At 37.7% G+C, this 14,596-nt stretch overlaps 1 protein-coding gene across 1 annotated transcript in view; it reads left to right on the top strand.

The window, feature by feature from the left end:
* The first annotated feature begins 284 nt into the window (after positions 1-284).
* LOC140166948 (FRAS1-related extracellular matrix protein 2-like) overlaps positions 285-14,596 on the top strand; it is a 28,756-nt gene continuing 14,444 nt past the window's right edge. Inside the window, exons 1-4 of the mRNA XM_072190430.1 lie at positions 285-479; positions 9,846-9,965; positions 12,299-12,613; positions 13,275-13,397. Of these exons, the coding sequence (XP_072046531.1) occupies positions 323-479; positions 9,846-9,965; positions 12,299-12,613; positions 13,275-13,397 (715 nt within the window). The 5' untranslated portion in view covers positions 285-322. The remainder of the gene's footprint in view (positions 480-9,845; positions 9,966-12,298; positions 12,614-13,274; positions 13,398-14,596) is intronic.

Raw genomic sequence — 14,596 nt, forward strand, 5'->3', positions numbered from 1 at the left:
AAAGTACAAAGAACCGAGGGCACCTGACTAAACACATACATAGATACCATGATTAATATTAGCGTGAACAACATTACCTGTTCAGACACTCAGTTCATGGTTCATCATGGGCCATTAACGTTGAATAATTAACGCTAAACCAAGAAAAAAAAAGTTTGATTTCATAACTTTAAAATACGGGTCTTTTAAAGAACAACAAAGCATATACACATGCGCAGGTAATATAATATATAGTAGGGTATTAAATTAATACGCAGCTAATACGCGGTGACTACAATATGTTACAACAAATGTTGGTATTAATGGAGGATATATAAGTTTCATGATTACGAACGGTTGCAAATATTCAAGGAAAATGGACGGCAGATACTTGGTATTCCAACTGTTTCTGTGTGTTTTTGTTTCGTTCTTTAGTCGATCAGTCTCACAGTCTTTTAAATGTACGGATCTGTGTGCACCGACTGATCTAGTCGGCTTAGGTAAGTTGGAAACCACACTAACATAAACCCCACTCTCGGAGTCACGCACGCGATATTTATGTATTATACACTCAATATACAGGGTGTATCTCAAATATTTTTTACAATCTTATTTTTTTTCGACTAGAAGAAAGGGGATATCGAAATCATTTATGTGTGTAGCATGATGCATATCTACAGGGTGTCCCCCACCAAAAAATATATTTCAATCAGCTCACAACCTTTAAAGAAATGTACCCATTTTTCACTCTGTCTAAATTCCAAAAACCAAAACAAACCATTGCGATGCTTTCCCGACTTTCAATTTCATCTTCGTATCAGTGTCTTCAATAGAGTTTGCGAAATGAAGTTTCAAAATTTACTTCAACTTCAGAAACATCGATTGGATATCTTGCTCAAATTTACTTCAACGCGAACGTCTGATTGGTTGTTGCACCAACAGCAACAGCGTCTTATCCCTTAAGAGGGCGCAACACTAAATCACTCCGCATTTTATGTAACAACTAAATTCGGCTAATATAGTCCGTAGTGAATATGAGATTGTAGCGACCATATATCTACCGACATGTTCACTTTAAATCACTCAAAATCGGCTCATATGAATTCGACAAGTGTCTTTAATGATAACATGCAGAAAAAACTGGACAATTGATCTGAAAAGCAATTCTCTGTGGCGGATTAAGAGAAATCCCGATTTTGAAATGTGAGTGGTAGTTTATATTTTTAGCTCTTTTTTTGCACCGCAAAATAGCGAAAAAAAAGTCAATGGTCATCGATATATGCCGACAAAAGTTTTGGAATCTAGAGAAACAGAGCTTTAATATGATACCAAATTTATTTTGCCAAGTATTGCAGGGACGCCAGAAATGGCGCTTGAAGTAGGCCGAATTCACACGTTATCCTATGGGACGCTGAATTAGTGCTGCGCCCCCTTAAACTCGGGACTCAAACTATAGGTGACCCCGGAGTGACGTCACAAGCCGTTGACTTCCGTTGACAACAAATCCGATTCAGAAGTAAAATTTTTAGTTTTTTGTGGTTTGTCCCTTTTCAAATCGGCCAAAATACTATCATTTCTATAACTTCTCGACATGGGGCCTCCAGCCAACAAAAAAAATAAAGACTCTCCTCTACTATGACATGTTCATGTGTTCAGCTTCACATAAAATGCAATTTTCGCCAAGTATTTAACCTTTATTTTACCGAAATCGGCCCAGAAATGAGCTCAATTCGAGTCAAAACAAAATGTAAACAGACTGAATCAGCCTCTGCTACAAGTCTTCAACTAGTCGCACAGCTTCACGGTCTATTGTGGGTTGAAAAGCGTAAGTGTAGGCACTGTAGCGTCATGTAAAATAAGTACCCGGATGGCCGGGGCCACCTATAAGTAGCGAAATGTTGTGGGTTCGTATGTCCATTAAAGGCTCCGTCAGTTTGGATCCAAATGTCGCCAAATTCACATGGGAGATCCCCGGGGGGAGATCAAAAAATGTAAGGACGGGTAAATAATATTATTTGGTGGAAAACGGTCAAGCATTAGCCTAAAAATCAGTGAAAATATGGGCTCTTTATATATGATTCGTCAATTTAAGCATCCCGCTAGATTCTAAGACGTATAAGATGCGATCTTACACGCATAAGATACAATCTTACACGTGTAAGATGCCATCTTACACGTGTAAGGTTACACGTATAATCTTACACGTTTTTTGGTCCACTTGGCCGTAGACATGCTATGAGAGGACGTAATAAATAAGGGAAAAAGATGTGTGTTTGTTAAAAAGTATAAACAACATGGAACGGTAGCATCCATAAAAAGAAAATGAGGACAAAAAAGTAGGGGATATTATTACAGTAACTAAATGAAAACGGGAACAAAGTAAAGAAGGAAAGAAAGATTTTAATCAGGATAAAAAAAAAGCTAAACTGAGAAACTCAGGAAATATAAGAAAAAAAACTAAATTAATGAGAACAGGATTAAATAAACAACATGGAAATAGCAAATCACAAGCTAAGCAGCAAATAAAAAAAGAAGCTAATGGGGGAAATATTAGAAAGGACAGATAAAAAATAATGCGAACGGGGTTAATTAAATAAATAACATGAAAACGGAAAATTCTAAAATATATGCACTTGCTATACTCTTCCAGAAGTATGCTACACTGCTCGTTCCAGTAAAAATCGGCAAAATAGTCCCCATGCCGTTGGAAGTTTTCATAGTACGCGATTTTGTTACGTCATGATCACACACAAAAGTATATACCAAGCTTGACGTTTGGAGCAAACAAATATTTAATTCAATGTCCAATTTTCGAAATTGGGTGACTTGTGCTTTGCAGGTGTAAAATACACCTGACTGGGCGTTTTAAATACGTAACGCATAAAGGCATTGCCATCATCGAATGGCTGCCTATAGTGCTGTTAGTGTTAGACCCATGTGTGTGTGTGGGGGGGGCTGTGTTTAGTTTCTATAATAATTATTATAAAAGGCCTACATTTATTTGTCATTCATTTCTTTTCCTTTCTCTGTACTTGCTAAAGTATCACTCCCTCTTCTTATCTCCCTTTACTTCTCCATCCCCTCTTACGTTTTGTCCCCTCTCATTCCTATCATTTTCCTTACCTTTCTATTTATTTATGTCTATTTATTTATTTCTCTTTATTTCTTCCTCTTTCTCTCTTCCCCCAGTCCCCTCTCATTCTTCATATCCCCTCCTCCACCCTCATCCCCTCCAAGGACCTCTCACAGAAGAGCTGCCCCCTTCAGTACGCCACTGATTATGATATCCCCTTCTTAAAATAAAATCTACCAAAAAACGTTGACAACGTAAAGAAATCAGCAAGTTTAAAAAACCCACCTCGGCTCACTTTTTGAAACTTGGTCCCATTTGTAAAAGGTACTGATTTAAACTTTATCATATTTACATCAATTTAAAACATTTCCAGAAGTGTTATGTATCTTTAATGTGCAGATGCGATATTAATTTGTAAGCTTTCTGGAACGACCTGAACGATTATTATCTTGTTCTTGCATGATAAGCCAATATCTTTTTGTGTTTTGTTTTATAATATCATGATTAATGATTGAATTAAACGAATAACAAGTAGGCTTGTTTGTAATCTTGTTGGAAACGATGTATTCTGTTGAAATAAAATAAAAACACTGATTTGCTGTTGGTGTTCAAATGGGACCAAGTTTCAAAAAGTGAGCCGAGGTGGGTTTTTTAAACTTGCTGATTTCTTTACGTTGTCAACGTTTTTTGGTAGATTTCTTTTCTTTTTATGAATGTAGCCAAGCAGCTCCAAGCTTGGAAAGTCAGGTTATGAAGTGCACCATAAAACGAATAAAACGAAAAATGGATGTTTGAAGTTGCCATTCTTGATTCATGACAATAAATATTTAAACAGAACTTTATCAGTCGTTTATTTTTAAAACTTGCTCGTCACGTGTGACTGTAATGTTCAGAGGCGTACACAATGGTCAATAAACATTTTAATATACTTTAATTATTCAAGGCTACGTAAATATGTAAATAAAATGTAAATATGAACAACACACACCCAATGTTGACAATGCCAGAGAGACACACATAAAGTAAATCCGATTTAGGCCTACTTCATGTCGGAAGTGGTAAATGCGCATTATATTTAAGCCTATACTACGGAAGCGTCTAAACGCCCCAGATAATCGTGTTTTAATGTTGGTGGTTCTTTGTAGCCCTGCGGGGCAATCTACTTAGCTATCCGAATTTCGCGGTTTGTGGTTCTTTGTAGCCCTTCGGGGCAACCTAGTTGAATATTCCTATTAAGCGGCGGTTGTCGGCGATCTTTCGTGGTTTGTGGTTTTCATCAAGCCCTGCACTCTATCGGGAGCTAATTTATAGTTTAAGCTTGTTGAATATCCATATTTCGGGGTTTGTGGATCTTTGTAGCCCTGTGGGGCAATCTAGTTGCATATCCAAATTTCGCGGTTTGTGGTTCTTTATAGCCCTGCGGGGCAATCTAGTTGGTATCAATATTAAGCGGCAGTTGTTGTTGATCTTTCGCGGTTTGTGGTTCTTTATAATCGAATAATCGATAGGCCTGCGGGCAATCTAATTGGATATCCCAATTTCGGGGTTTGTGGCTCTTTGTAGCCCAGCAGGGCAATAGAGTTGAATATCGTGGTTTGTGGTTTTAATTTCCCTCATCAAGCCCTGCCCTCTATCGGGAGCTAGTTTATAGTCTAAGCTTGTTGGATATCCGTATTTCGTGGTTTGTGATTCTTTATAATCGATAGGCCTGCGGGCAATCTAGTCTTTCGCGGTTTGTGGTTCTTTGTAATCTTTCGTGTTTTGTGGTTGTAATTTCATCAAGTCCTGCTCTCTATCGGGAGCTAATTTGTAGTTTAAGCTTGTTGGATATCCATATTTCGTGGTTTGTGGTTCTTTGAAGCCCTGTGGGGCAATAGTTCCATATCCAAATTTCGCGGTTTGTGGTTCTTTATAGCCCTGCGGGGCAATCTACTTGGATATCAATATTGAGCGGCAGTTGTTGGCGATCTTACGCGGTTTGTGGTCTTAATTTGTTGGATATCCATATACTCGATATGCATGCGGGCAATCTGGTTGGATATCCAAATTTCGCGGTTTGTAGTTCTTTGTAGCCCTAGTTGGATACCCCTATTAAGCGGCGGTTGTCGGCGATCTTTCGCGGTTTGTGATTTTAATTCCCTAATTAAGTCCTGCCCTTTAGCCCTGTGGGGAAATCTAGTTGGATATCAATATTCAGCGGCAGTTGTTGGCGATCTTTCGCGGTTTGTGATTTTCATTTATAATATGTATATCAAATATAATTTCAGTCTGAGCTGTGAACAGAGCCACTGATAAATAAATAATGAATAATAAATAAATTTCGGTGTTTTAAATGACGAAGATGCCATGATAGTCAGGCATGGTGATAGCATCTGGATGGTGAAAGTAGGCCCAAGGCCTAGGCCTTAATGTGAATAAAAATCAAACATGTTTGTTTGATGAAAAAATAATTATATCACAATAGCAATGGATGTTTGAAATGGTGTTATTCTTGATTTACGACAATAAATTGGTTAATAAAACATTTAAAAAAAAAGTGGTGGGAAGTTTCGAACTTGAGCAAAAATTCATAAATGGATTAGAAGTCCATGGCCTTAACCACTTCGCCACGGGGACGTCCCGATATTACGATGTGTGAAAGTGGAGTATTTATTAATATGAATATATGCTGTGGTCCGGAAAGAATAAAAGAATTGTGAAAAACTTGATTTTTTGGCGAATGGGGTCCAGAATTTGTATGTAGGGTATCCAGGAAAATGCCTGGGTATATTTGAAAGTGAATCTGAAAAATTAGTGCGACAGTGACAGCCATGTATGGCTGTAGCAGTGTCGAAAGATTGTGGAGATCAGTATGATTAGCTAAGATTTGCCACTAATTTTGGCTATGAAATACCGCGTGAAATAAAGCAAGAATGTTTGTTTATTATCAAACAATCGGATTGACTGTAAGATTCGTGTAACTTTTTGAAATAGAGAGTTATTAAAATATGACACTTTGGACAGTAAATACGATTTAGCATGGTTTTAGATATATTTTGTACCCAGCGAAAAATATCATAGAACAATAGCGTTTTGTTCCGTGTAAATATAGTCTCGCGGTGCATCTGTTTATTCTTCTTTATCAGTCGTTTTTTTTTAAACTTGCTGGTCAAGCTACCGCGTGACTCTAATAAAATAAAATCTCAATTTGTAAAACAACTTTTATATAGGCCTATACCGGTATACTTATTATATGTTACATGTATACGTAGCTCCCGGGACGTAGCTATTTAATACCATTATTGTACTATTGACATGCAGACACATGGCAGCCTTGATGCGTAATCATTCAGCAAGCGCATTCAATTTATTTAAATGAAGCACCTAATGTCAGTGGGGTGACAACGAAATATGCATTAGCGGCTAATGTGTGCCTTTTGTGCTTACGGCTACTCAATCACACCCTTGGGTTTATGTATAACAATAGGTACTTTTCGTTCCATTAAGCGCTTTCACGACTTTCATTTGATCACTTATTGACAGTAGCCTGCTAGGTAAAGCGTTAATACACTGTCGGGTCAGCTTACCGATTTAATGGCGGAAGCCCTTTGTCCCAAACAAAAGGTACCTTTCGATGAATAGCTTGTTAGATTTCAAATCGGCACAAGGTTTCAATGCGTTACGTAATCTATTTCCTCTCCATCTTATAATAGCTCCATGTGTTTTACCCTAACAAAATTAGATAATACATAACCTGATAACAGGTGATTTTGCAGTCAATAAGGAAATGTGGACATGTGTAACAATAGATGATCGAAAGATAGGCACGTGTTAGCGACCGCCACAGCATTTCTCCCTTTTGTTTGGTCAAGTGGGTTATTGGTCATTCTTCAAGTCAAAAGACTCTTCTTGAATAAACATGAATGGACTCGCCATGCGATGACCTTCTCAACAGGGATTAATTATGTCGATGATGAGCCAGCGCTTATCTCAAACCAATGATGCTTAATCGTTTTTCTTAATATATCAATATACAGGGAAAATAAGAATTGTGCATAAATTGAGATAAACATGAAGTAACAAACATGACATGCATAGGCAGATATACCAGAGTAAAAAGTCTGGACATATGCCTACCTGCCTGTGCGGTGTAATATCACTACGGCCAGTATCCCACTGGGGAGGGTCAAGCAGGACGACAAGATGTCACGTTGGGGAGTTGTACCGCCTCCTTTGCTAACGCTACTGCACCTCCCTGTCCACTTATGCCCTCCTCTCTACCCTCTTTCTTACGAGATGCAACGTATGCCATGTTACATTTTAAAATACTCGTATATCCACCCGCTACACTCTTCCCAGAAGTATCCTCCAGTAAAATTAAGCCATTTTACGTGAACTTAATCCCCTTGCTGTTGAAGTTTCAACATACCGCCATTTCACAAACTGATTTAAAAATGTTTTAACCTAATTCAATCAATATTTTCAACAATATTTGGCGTGTTTTTTACTCAAACTAAAAGATTTCCAATAATTGGTCTTTTAATAATACATCACTTGTAATTTTGTACTGCATGGGGAAATATAGAAACTAATGTTCGTTCATAATCTACTGATAGCTGTAGATTTTTGCGTTTACTTCGGCTTCTAAAGGCTTTCATGGCAGAGTGGTTTTGAACAAATAATCCCGCTATAATCCTCTACATGTTTAAGTTTGTGCTTTTGAACCGTATTTCGCAAACTCTCTATTACATTTACATGCGTGATGGAATTAGACCGTCTGACCAGTCAGTATTCTCCTCCGCCGTCAGTGTGATACATAATGAGAGATAATGTTTTGGAAATTTTCCTGTGATTTGCAAAATTTTTAAATCGATAGGGGGACATGCCCCGTGACTCTATGACGCTTCTGTGTATCTTAGTCTACTCTCACCTCTTTGTTGAAACCGATCGACCCGACATTGCCCGTATGAGGCTCCTGTCAGAACATTATAGACCTTTCATAAGTAATTCCGATAAAACCCGAAGCATGAAATAATTTCCCCCATCGCGCGCGCGCATAAAAGTACCTCTTCAGCATCATGTACAGTGCGAAGTTCCAATGTGTTACATGCATCATAACTACGATGAACTTTCGACGGTCAATTTAGGGACGAGAGAGGTACTTTTGCCAAGGATACCCAACGTGCAATCAAGCGTGCGGTGGTAGCGTTGCGTAAGAGACTGACTGTGGAAAAGGTGATGCACGTGAACAAAACGTTCTGTAAAAAAAATTAACTGACGAAAAATTACGGACATTATGCTATAGGAAAATATTTCTCGTGATGACCCCATGTTCACATTGGCTTAATAAGCTGTATTTTCGCGCAAAAGGGTGTCGTAATTCATGACATTTCTTGTCCGCCAGTTTGGGTACAATTTGACCCCCTAGATTACTGAATAAATGAAAAGGTCTATAGTCTGATGATCATTTAAAGTATGAGTAGTACAAAAGAGCGTTTTTTAAATTTATTTTCTCAAATTAACATAACCGCTTCTTAGCGTGAAATTTTGTTGTGAAAGGGTTGAAAGACTACATTATAAAGGCATAAGCAAGAATAGGCTGATGTTTGTTTGGTGGTTATCCATATTAGACCGTCCAGGTCGAAACGCTCGTAAAGTCGGCCCCTGGTCAAATTTGTTTTCTTCCGTGTTTAGAAAATATATATCATAAGTTTTACAATGATATGTCATTTGACTTCAAACGATATACAGAAGCGGAGTTATAACTTGTTAAACTTTGCTCCTTCAGTAAAAGGGTACATTATTTTGGCACTACATTATTTCTTTTTTTCCACATTGCTGGTATTAAATACAGTATCAAATGGTCATAATTGGCGGTCACTTCAAATCATCCCCAACTGAACGAGGTTCAGGAATGTCCTCTCATTGTTGATTATTGGTTAACCCACTACTTGAACAGGATTTAGCCAAAGCAAACTATAGTCGTGTTCACACAGTCGGATATAAGTGAGTTATTACCGGTAATATGCGACTTATAACCGGTATTACAGGGTGTATCAAAATGATTGGTACCGAAGACTTTCTCTGCCGAATATTTTTACTATTTTTTTGTGCCAGTTTGGGGTTAATTGATTAAATAGCTGTAATTATAGTAGTTTTATCTTCACTACGAATTTTAGATCATAAAGATAGCACATTGTGTTCAGAAGTTACATGATTCTAAAGGAAAGTAGGTGTAAAGCAATTTTATGTTATGTATACTGAGGTGAGATATTGAAGAGTATGTATGCAATAAATGGTTCAAGCAGTGAACCTATTCGTCTTGTGTTGTGTAATTCAAAAAACTATATTAATTAGCAATTTTATATTTTTGATATATTTTTGAAAATGTCACATAGCCCGGTACCAATCATTTTGATACACCCTGTAGTGACTTATTACCGGTGTTAAGTGACTTACGCCCGACGGTGTGAACACGACTAAAGACTTAAGCTTTTTACTAATGCTATACATAAGTATAAGCTTATTATGCTCTTCAACAATAGGATTAAAGGTTGGTGTTTGACTGGACTAAAATGAGAAACATGTCGGACAAATATTAGGGACATATGCATATTTTGCACTGTAACTCGAAATACAATTTGCCGACTTTACGAGCGGTTTGAGATGGATGGTCACATATAAAAAAAATGTTCGTTTGTTTGTTTTCATATAAGCTGTACCCTTAAACTCTTATACTTCTATCAAGTCTATACTTAACCCTTGAAGACAGATCAGTCCGCTTCTATTAATTGCCTTGTAATACTCTTTTCAGTGTATGGCTTCATGCAATGCGCAGGAACAACGTTCCAGATTACTGAAACCACTGGCGCTGATATAGATTTCAATTTCTGTCTTTGTAAAGGACCTCCTAACCCTAGTGGTGCCAAATTTGGTAAGTATAGAAAAGTTGAAAATTATCTGAATGGTACGGAAAAGACCAGGTGCCACTCCTGCGGTTCAGTTTGTAACTCAGATAGTCAGGATATTATGATCACGAGATTCTTGTGTTCCTGACTCAATAGTTTGAAATAATGAAATAGTATTTAAACTAGATATAAAAATAACAACTTCGGATTTCAGGAACTTGTGAAATTTTCTAGGCGCCAGTTGGGGTTTCGTTTAGTATCAAAGAGGATGAATTCTGTTTTGCCAAGATGAAGAGAAATCTTATAGTCAGATAATCCAGCGGTTTTTTAAAATTGAAAATGACTACTATACTGCGCCAATAAAGTATCCTTAGACTTGGAAAAATAATCACAATTTTTAAACTGAACAATATTGGGGTAAATTTGTTTATTTAATATATCTAATCCTGCACATTATGACACCACATTGAATCCAATGTGACTTCAAGAAGCAAAGTTACAAGCATTTGATTAGACGAAGGTCCAATTTTAAAAGTGACAAACTGGCCTATTCAAAACTCCACAGACTAGACATCTGGTTTATGGCTAATCTATGCGTTTGGCTTTAATTTAAAACAAAGGGAACAAAAGAAAACTGAAACAAAAGAACTAACAAATAATATGAAAGTTATGAAAAGTACAGAGAAGTAAAAACTGAAATAAAAACTGCTTTAAATAACACTTCATTGAAGAAACCGTGTTGTCTCTTTGTTGCGCTTGTTGGAATCTTTTTGCACTTGTATAGGCCAGTTTGTCACTTTTAAAACTGGACCTTCGTCTATTCAATTGCTTGTAACTTTACTTCTTGAGGTCACATTGGGTTCAATGTGGTGTCATAATGTGCAGGATTAGACAGTGCATCTTTAAAAAAAAACAAATTTACCTCAATATTGTTCAGTTTTGAAATTGTGATTATTTTTCCAAGTGTAAGGATACTTTATTGGCGCAGTATATTATAAACTACTACAGTGTGCCCTTATTTCTTTATTACCTGAAGAGTTACGTTACACACTGTCTTAGTTGGGTGATGGAAAATAATAATAACAATGACAATAATATGATTGAATAAATTCATCAGGATCGGTAGTATTCGTAGTATCTGATTCAAATAAATGCACTTACTGTGTACGTTTCAGCAACCACTGTTGCCTTTGTCAACACTTGAGACTGCAATCTACTGACAACCAACGCTACAGGGATTTCCAGCGTCTTTCCATAAGACTGTCGAACATGATTGAATAAAGCCAGCGTAGAACTATGAACAGAGACGAGGGGCAGTACCAGCTTTCTCACATTTTTGATGAGTTCCTGCAACAGGGATCCAAATAATCCCCAGAAGGAAAACCAACTGGCAACCCAAAAAATCACGCTGGAAATTCCTCTAGTGTTGTTTGTCAGTAGATTGCAGTCTCTTCTCATTAAGTGTTGACAAAGGCAACAGTGGTTGCTGAAACGTACACAGTAAGTGCATTTATTTGGATCAGTTACTACAAACTTTGGACCAGGGGTCATCTGAGGTCAAACTACTAAAAACTGTCGTATGGGCATGAAACTTGGTGGGTACAGTCAAAATTTAGAACCACATTTTTGGAAGGTCCTTTTGTTTGTGGTCATCCGGGGGTCATCTGAGGCCAAATTAGTAAAAACTTGTATGGGCATAAAATTTGATGGGTACAGTCACCATCAGCCAGGTAATGGCGACAGCCGAGAACCGCCAAATATGGGTAACCACCTGGTTCATATTAATACGCAAAACACTGGCCCGAAACAACATGGCATTCTCCTTCCTATTCTCAAATCCGAGGTGAAGATGAGCTAAGAAGATTTAAGCGATAAAAAATCGATTGTCGAGCAGGTGAATTTTGAGCGCCTAATCAGCAAAACTGTGAAATAATTAGAGAAACTTATCAATTTTTTCAGGTGGCCTGGTCATTTCTCTGACTTCATGCAACGCCCTATAGACCATACTTATAATTGGCTCTTTACTGCCGTTGATGCGGTAGAACATCGATATCTGGATATCACGTACTATACAACAACGAAAGCGAGGTTAAGAATTCCCGATAATAATTATTTCGTTATTTTATAATCACGTGATACTATTCTTGACCTCGCTTTCGTTGTTTCAATATCGATGTGATATGTTCGCCCCAACAACGGCAGGAAGATACCAATTAGGCCTATAGGAATGGTTTATAGTCTATTTTCCTATAATGTGATAATATTTGTTAGCAGAAACTTTGCTTGTGTGAATTAGTTTAACCTACTGTAACCAATACTAATCATGTTATTTGTTTCTTATTCGTGTATATACCCACAGATGTGACCATAACTCATACCGGCGGCGCTAACCCAACAGAAGCAGCAGACTTTGATGAGGGAGTGGATCCAATAGTAATACCAATAAGCAATCTTGGCGGCAATGGGGCGAGATGTACCGATAATACAATAACGATACTAGGAGATTCCCTTGCTGAAGATACTGAAACGTTCACATTAACTTTGACTTTCGAAAACTGCGAGGACAACGATATGAACCCATGCACGTTTGACCCTGGATTCAACACAATCACCGTTGATATCGTGGACGATGATTCGACACCTCCTGTTGAAAATAAAGCCTGCGATTGTGCCAGTTAGTACCATTTTTTATTTGGTCCGCATATAGTTTAGTTGGAAGGGAGGCCTTTGGAAATATACTTCTAATCAACGTTTCTAAATAAGAAAACATGCGTAGAAAAAGATAAGCTGTGGTAACACATGCAAAAAGTGTCCCTATGGGTCAAATTTCATACAACTGGGTTAAAATTTCAAAATTGCTCAGATTTTGTCAAAAACCACGCCAAAGTAGTCCCCTGGTCATATCGGAGAAGTATAGTTTGACCTATCTGCGACTTAACGTTCAAAATCGGGGGAGGAGGATGGTCAGTTTTTTTGACCACACAGGGGCCAAAAACTAAAAGTGCTCGGATTTCAATGAAAATGGTCTCAACCGTCATGTCCGTCATGTAAAATGAACTTAAACTTAATGTAAATAATCCTCGATATGTGTAAAATAGGACATCCGTGGTCAGAGGTCATCTTGGTATCAAACTTAACAATTTGTGCCACGAGTTTTACACTTGGCGACAAGATCTTTGATAATCATGATATTAATTGAGAGGATCATGTCAAAATCAATAAGATCATCCGAGATCAAAGGTCATCCAAGGGTCACGTACATATTTTGTGGTAATATATCAGAATGCCATGTTTATTGATTCATCATATTGTTGGTTTGCTTTAATCCGTTCTAGCCCAAACTTGGTATATTTTGGATAGAGCGTCCTATTTTGTCACAGAACCATCAACGGGAACGAGGATGTTGCAGATTGGAATAATACGAAAAGGTGTAAATAATCACGCTCTTGGATCAGTCGGTAAGCTTGATATTCTACAGAATGTTGTTAATGGAATTGGTTCTTATAATGTACACGTTATGTAAACAGTTGTTAGGGGTTAAAATAATTTTACTTTTTTAGCCATAAGTCAAGGTGCTTACCAGGCTAAAAAGAAGATTCACCGGGCCATTCTGGTCGATTTTTGTCCGGTTATCATTAATCTGGCCGTCTTGGTGAGCTTTGGTGGGAGCACTCTGCCACCGTACGTTTCTGTGTGTAATGTACAAGTTTGAATACAAAGTTCACCCCCTCCGGATGTCACTGGCTGCTTAGCCGTTACGCCGAATCTAGTTTGGTCGCAGCACACCAATAAATCCTTCCGCATAGTTCCGGAAAACGTGTCGATAGTGCAAACAAGTGGGTGTCCCTTGGGAGCAAGATGATTAGCCATCATTGATAATTAAATCAAAATATATGCAATTGATCAATGTTCAGAATATCACAAAATGGTGTATATCGATCTGGTCAAAAAGTTTGACTCCCGAAACCAATCCGCTTGCGGACATGGTAAGGAGGCGTTCATGTAAGCTAAAAATAACGGTGGCGCTGTTCAGGTCCCCGTAGCTCAACAGTTAGTCTCAACTTGTTTGAAAACAATTTAAAATTAAATTTTAATGTTTATCTAAGACATTGAAACAACCAAATTATGAAAAATGGTTTCACGTGGAGTAGAAAAACAAAATTACTTTTCAATTGGACTTTATTTTGACGGTGTGCGCCCTTGGGTGCAAGTGCCTTTGATGGTGTTTGAGACTAGAATTCAGTTTAAATGACGTAAAAGTTTGTAAAAACGGGCCATTTAATTCAGATTTGCTTGCAGACCGAATTTAATTGAGGATGCCATCTTGGTATAGATCGCATGACATATAGACTCGGGCCGCGAATTATTTAAAGGTAACATTTGAATAGGGAGCCCGTTTAAGCAAATGTATACGTGGTGTCCCGCCTATTGTTAAATACATTTTCATTGGTAATATTTTAATTTTAATCAGTAAGTATGACTAACAGACACGTTTCTGGCAGAACGACTCGTAGCACAGTGGTACAGTCTCTGGAGTATGGATCCATAGGTTGTTGGTTCGAACCCTGGTAAATTTCTTTACTTGTTGTTAAAGAGGAAATAATAATGGCAATAAATGTGCGTTAAAAAACGAAACACCGTGGAATCTAACCTCATA

Source organism: Amphiura filiformis, chromosome 12, assembly GCF_039555335.1.
Source record: "Amphiura filiformis chromosome 12, Afil_fr2py, whole genome shotgun sequence".
Taxonomy (NCBI): domain Eukaryota; kingdom Metazoa; phylum Echinodermata; class Ophiuroidea; order Amphilepidida; family Amphiuridae; genus Amphiura; species Amphiura filiformis.